Source organism: Nannospalax galili, unplaced genomic scaffold (assembly GCF_000622305.1).
Source record: "Nannospalax galili isolate Female #2095 unplaced genomic scaffold, S.galili_v1.0 scaffold678, whole genome shotgun sequence".
Lineage (NCBI taxonomy): Eukaryota > Metazoa > Chordata > Mammalia > Rodentia > Spalacidae > Nannospalax > Nannospalax galili.
In genome coordinates, this window is record NW_008341807.1 from 166,539 (window position 1) to 173,009 (window position 6,471).

The 6,471-nt window shown below is 44.8% G+C and overlaps 1 protein-coding gene across 1 annotated transcript in view; it reads right to left on the bottom strand.

Annotated features, from left to right (window-relative positions):
• Positions 1-348: 348 nt before the first annotated feature.
• The window catches only part of Echdc3 (enoyl-CoA hydratase domain containing 3), a 25,221-nt gene continuing 19,098 nt past the window's right edge, over positions 349-6,471 (bottom strand). Inside the window, exon 5 of the mRNA XM_008837312.3 lies at positions 349-1,160. Within this exon, the coding sequence (XP_008835534.1) occupies positions 849-1,160 (312 nt within the window). The 3' untranslated portion in view covers positions 349-848. The remainder of the gene's footprint in view (positions 1,161-6,471) is intronic.

The window sequence follows — 6,471 nt, forward strand, 5'->3', positions numbered from 1 at the left end:
CTTTATAAGCAAGCTTGAAGATGAAGAGATTTGGAATATTACTTAGGCTGCATCAGCTCAGAAGCCAAAAAATAGTATGATTTACTTTAAACGTTGCTCAACTGGGAACTCATGACTGATGCTAGTCTGTTTTTTACCGGAAGTTGAGCACAGTTTGGAAGTTTGTCGAATGTGACTCTCGGTGTGTAGGATACATGTTTTTCACCCTCTCACTGCTCTGTATTTATCTTCTGGTTTCACAGTGACTTAGAGGACACTTACTGTATGTCAGGGTAGACATACAAAGGGTATTCATTTGTTTTGTTTTGAGCTTAGCTTGCAGTCTGGCTAGAAAAGAAACGACCCAGCTTTATAACTATTTACTTTATTCAAATCAAATAAGATTATCCAAAAGACACAGGCATGCTTATTTCCTGAGAGAATCAAGATTTTCAGTGTGGAGAAGATCTCATGGAGATTTCTCACTTATTGTGAGCACCCAGCATGGGCTCTGCATTAGAAGACACTGCAGAATGGTGGGATTGGCATCCTCACTTCATGCCTCACCTATATATGGGTAGCCCCTCACCTATGCTTCTGTGGACTCTCTCAGATACCAGGCTTTCTGCCACAGCCAGCCCAACGTGGTGCTCACTGACCTGATCATTGATCTAGAGCCTCATTTATTCTCCCTTTATTCTTCCCCCAGGGAATCACGGCTTTTAGTACAAATCACACATTGGGAAGCCAATGTTAGCATCAGAACAGCAGACTGTCTTCTCTTATAGCCAGGAGGTGGCAGTGTGGTGGGGTGAGAAGGTGACAGCTGGGGGACTTCCTGTGCTGCCCACTGGCTCATCCCTGCTGGCTCAGTGTGACCAGATGGGCTTTCTCTTCTGGATGAAGGCATTGATTCCTTCCTGCCCATCCTGCAGGGCCAGGTTGTCCACCATGGCCTGGGAAGTGAGATAGTATGCTGTTCGAAGGTCTTGGGGCAGCTGCTTATAGAAGGTAGCCTTGCCCAGTGCCACCACAGATCGGCTCAATGAGGCAATCTTCTTTGCTATTCTCATGGTTGTGTCCTCCAGCTGCTCTTCGGGCACTACTTTGCTGATCAGTCCATGGAGCAAGGCCTCCTGAGCAGAAATAGGCTCCCCAGTAAAAAGCATCTCCAGGGCTACCTGAGGTAAGGACACATGAGGTCAGTAAGAAACTCTTCATGTCCCATGGCTACCTCAGGGCTACCTGACGCAAGGACACATGAGATCAGTGAGAAACTTCATGTCCCATGGCTACCTCAGTCCACATCTCCATTTCACTGCACTGAGACGGTTGTGCTCCTGATATACCTTAGGCCAGGTATCTGCTTCCTCAAATGACATGTCATCTGTCACCTCCTGATGTCAACATCCTAACTCCTCAGATTTCATAAGAACCAAGAAAATTCAAGTAGCCTGAGAGGAGAGGAGATGCTTCTGGATCCTCTCGCTCCTCCACAGATTTGATCAGTAGGTACTGCCAAGGCAGGAGATTCTGTCTGCCTCTTTCAGGGCCAAGTGCAGAATGACAGACCATCTGACGGGGGCCACTATGAGCACTGTTGGAGCCAAGGCCCACCACCTTCTACAAACCAGTACAGGGCTACTTTCTGTAGGAATGCATGTCCCTGGGTGCCATCTCTTCAGCTGGGTCCCACAGAGCAGCTTCCATTCTGGGGATGAGAGGGGATCTAAAGAAATATCTTCAGGGACAAGATATAGAGCCCAGCACGACCATGAAGGTCAAGTAGACAAGATAGGGCAGGGGAGGACACTTTCCCCTCCTCCAAGCCTTCTAGATATCAAGGTTGCAGGAAGATGGTGTACCACCTCCCCCCTCTCCACAGGTCCTGTATTATCCAGCCTGACATATTCTGGACCTTATTCTGTAATTCTACAAAATTGGTGTCCCTAGACTCGTTTATGTTGACAAGAGGGGTCCTCAGGTGCATGAACACAGTGTAGGGGACTTCCTCTCCCTCAATCCCTGATCCATCACTCTCTGGCAATCCTGGTGCCTGTTCCTCAAACATCCCAAGTGTGTTCTCACCTCAGGGTCCCCATGCTTGCTTTCCTCTCTGCCTGGAATGTTCTTCCTTAGGTGAGTCTTCCACTCCCTCAGCTCTCTGCTCATGTACCACCTTGTCAGTGAGGCCCTCCATGGCCGCCACATTAAAATTCTCAATCTTTCTTTCTGGCTATACTTTTATCCTTTATACATTTCACCACTGAGCATACATGAGTTTGACATATTTATTGATGGTATTTGCTAGTACATAACTCCAAAAAGGCAGGGGTTTGGTGTGTATTCTGCTCATTATGGTATCCCTAACATCAGAAGACTGTCTTGCACAGTAAGAACTTACCATATTTATGAATGAATGAATGAGATAAAGAAGGCAAATGGGGGGCTGGAAAGATGACTCAGTAGTTAAGAGTACCAGCTGCTCTTGCAGAGGACCCAGATTTGAGTCCCGGCACCCGAATGACAGTTAACCATCCTTATCTTCAATTCTAGGGGAATCCAACACCCTCTTCTGACTCTGCGGGCATTGCACAGCACAGGTGCACTTACACACATGCTGGTAATACACTCATATACATAAAATAAAAATAATAAATTAAAAAAGTTTAAGAAGACAAATAGAGGTAGTACAAAGGGTGTAATGGCTGCTTTAAGTCTAGGTCAAAAGTTGCCACAGCCTCCACCTGGCTGTCTCTTGGAATGCTCAGTATTAGAACTGTGATCCATGTTGCTGGTGAGGAAGACCTTCTGTCTGGCCTTTGGAATCTGATTCTGGGGCCAATGCTGGGTCGTGAGCCCATAGTTAGGTTCTGACCTTTACATTCCCTATTCTACTCAAACCAATGCAACTCAATGAAGACCAGGGTGTCTCCTCATGTGTCCCAGGACTGTCGGCTATTAAAACAAAGACACCAAGAGAAGGGGGAGGAGCCAGGCAGATGGCAGGGTGGCTGGCTGCTGGACACACCCACATGGATCCAAAGTCGGGGAAAGAGGGCTCAGGGGCTCTTTTAGGAATTAAGACACAAGACTAAATCAGGTCAGCCCAGAATACTCTGGTTAACAGCTCTCCTCCACCAGTTTGAGGACAAAATATTGGAGCAGTGCAGGGATCATTTTCATAAATAAGTGCCTGCTTTTACAGTCCTGGGTTTGCTCCCTTCAGCCAGGAAGGCCAAGAAGATTTTAATGGGATCAACACAGCTCATTCAAGAAAGACCTGTCTGGAGCAAGGCCGATCACTATGGGATCTGGACGAAGTTCTAACTCTGCCTTCGGTTTCCTAAGTCATTCTCCAGTTCATCGCGCTCTCTGGGCCTCAGTTTCCTTAGTTGCCTAATGGAGCCATACAATTTTGCAGGATATTGATTTATATACGTTTTGTCTAATAGATTAGAGGGTGACAGTTACTAGGGGGAAAAGCCTAGTTTTCTAACTAATCAGCACAATATTTAGCTAGTATTTAAGTCCCTACATGGTGTATCCCTAGAAACCAGATGAAGGAGAAGAAAACGTGCTTTCACTTTCCCCTGATCAGCTGTGTTGCCATTCAGGGTGGCACCTCTCTGGTCATCTAAGAGGTTAGTAAGTTAGTACTTCCTTTATTTCAGAAATATTGGTATTAAAAATAACAAAAAGATTTGAGGCTATAGCTTCATCTGGAAGTCAGATGACCTTATAAGAAGAATACAAGGCTTAGAGTCAGGTATGGTATGTGTAACTGTAAGGCCTTAAACTAATTAGCCCTTCAGAGTCTGTTCCCTCATCTGAACACAGGAATGAACACCTCTGTTCTGCCCTGTCATGATGATTAAAGATAACAGGAATGAAGCTTATGATACAGTGCTGGCTGGCATCGCAGAAGATGCCGATAAGCAGAGTGGTTCATTTTACATACTCAGTCCAACTGGAAGTTTGTGTGATTCTCTGATTTTGGCTTCTAGGTATCACAGAGGGGTCATACATATAACAGGACTGTGTACTGTAGCACTCCGGTGACTCTCCCCTCATCTTTTGGGTAGGCACAGTGTCTTAGTACATTCAGACTGTTATGTCACAAATACCACAAACTGTGTAGCTTAGAAGCAACAGGAATTTATTCTTCATGTTCTGGAGGTTAGAAAATTCAAGATCAAGTCATCAGTAGAGTTGATCAGATCTTATCTAACTGGAAAACCTGAAAAAAAGTCATTAAGATTCTCAGGTGCTCTTGAATTGCAAGAATTCCAAATTCTACCAGCCATGCAAATCACTGCTGAACTGCAGTCAGTGTGTGGTGAACCTGAGACCCAGGCTCTCTGGGGGCATCAGTGTGAGGGAGGATCTAACAGTCTTTCCAGCTTCTAAACCTACTCTGAGTTAGAATAGTAGTAAACAAGAGGCTACAAACACACAGTTAAATGGGTAGATGCATGGAAGAAATGACTTCTACTGTAGTCAAGGGACTAGCCTTGGCTTTTTCTGGCTCTCCAGTTCTCCAACTCACTGGCTCTGGCTGGGGAAGGCAGCAGGTGAACCAGGAGGGATATTTGTATGATATAATGAAGATGCATTATTTAACTTATGAAAAGAGATAAAGACTGAACAAATGAAGTAAATCATTCACACCCTGGCACACAGGCTCAACTCCATGATTTCAGACCAGTAGACAAACTGCAGTCCTTACTTTCCAACACAATGGAGCAGTTTCCCAGAGTTTCCAGAAGAGGGTGCAAGTGCCTAACACATAGCTTGCAAGGCGACGGCTTAGATTTTCTGCCCAGGCCAGTTTGCAAAAGCACCTGCTTGCTTCCTTGATAAATTCTTGATAAATATGGGGACAGTCACCCATCATATGCACATTCTTTATTGAACCTGCACACAGTGTGTTTAATCAATCAAAGACACAGTCACCAGGTTTAGATTTTTATGAATCTCAAATGTTCTTCCTTAGGAAGCCACAGAGATCAATACCGCAGATCCAGAAACCTGGAAAAGGTCTTAAGTTCTGGGCATAGTTCCTCCTACAAAATCCCCTTTATCAATTTTATGAGAGTCAGCCACTTCAAGAATCCGAGTAGGACAGGCCAGGCCCACGTACATAGGTGTGTGTGTGTGTATGCATGTGTAGAGGTAAGAAGTTAAACTTGGGTGTAGGTGTATGGGTGTGTGTGTGTGTGCGTGTGTGTGTATGCATGTGTAGAGGTAAGAAGTTAAACTTGGGTGTAGGTATATGGGTGTGTGTGTGTGTGCGTGTGTGTGTGTGTGTTTATGCATGTGTAGAGGTAAGGAGTTAACCTTGGGTGTTATTTGTCAGGAGCTGTTCATAGTACTTTTGAGACTGGACGCCTCACTGGGGTAGAACTTGCTGATTGCCTTGGTTAACTAGCTAATGAGCCCCAGGCATCTGTTTGTTTCTGCCTCCTCAGCTCTGGGATTACAAGCATGTGCCACCACGCACTCTTATATGTGGGTTCTGGAGCTCAAAGTCAGGTCCTCATGCTTGTGGGGCAGGCACTTTACCTGAACAGTCTCTTCAGGCCCAGTCTAAGAGATTTTTTTTTGTCCATCTTTGAAAGAGCCTGTTTTCTTGAAATGTCTTTGGGAGGGAAAAGCAATCCTGGTCCTTATGATGTCCCGCCCCTCCATCAGTCATACTGGACAACTATAAAATACAGTTCTGAGAATTTTAGCTCCATGGAACTTAAAGACTGTTCTTGTTATGTTTCCCCCTTTTTCAAAAACAAATTTAAATTTGATAAATATGATACTGTGTGGCTTCTAGGAATTCATTTTGATAAGCCTTGATTTAGAAAGTTTGCTTGTTTATTTTAAGAAAGAATGGATTCTTACCCTGTTAGCTGGGCTGATTTAAAAACTTTAGAAGCCTTACCAAGGAACCTTCCAGCAAGCCACATGATGGAATAGGATAAACCAGCAACCTTTTGCTTTGAAAGGCTTGATTTGGTTTGCAGTTCTGAGACAGCTTATCAATAGGCTCTGACAATAGATTTATAATGTCTAGGCACAAGCAATGACCTAACACATAGTAACTAAATAAACACAGCTGCATTTGAGGCAAGTGTCTCTCTGTTGTTGTTATTGAGATAGGGACTCCCTGTAGCCTCAGCTGCCTAGAGGTCACTATGTAGACCTGGCTGGCCTCAGTTTCATAGAGATCTACCTGCCTCTGCCTCCCAAGTGCTGGGATTGAAGGAGTGCACTACCACACCCAGCTCAAATATCTCTCAGAATAAAAAACAACATGCCCCCTTTGGATGCAAGTTGTTATCTTTTGCAGTGTGTAGCCCATGTCCCCCTTGTAGTCAGAAACATGTAGCTTACAGGGAACTGTAGAATCTCCCATGACCATGTATTTCTTCAGAAACTAACAAGGAGAAACTCGAAGGAAGGAAGGAAGGAAGGAAGGAAGGAAGGAAGGAAGGAAGG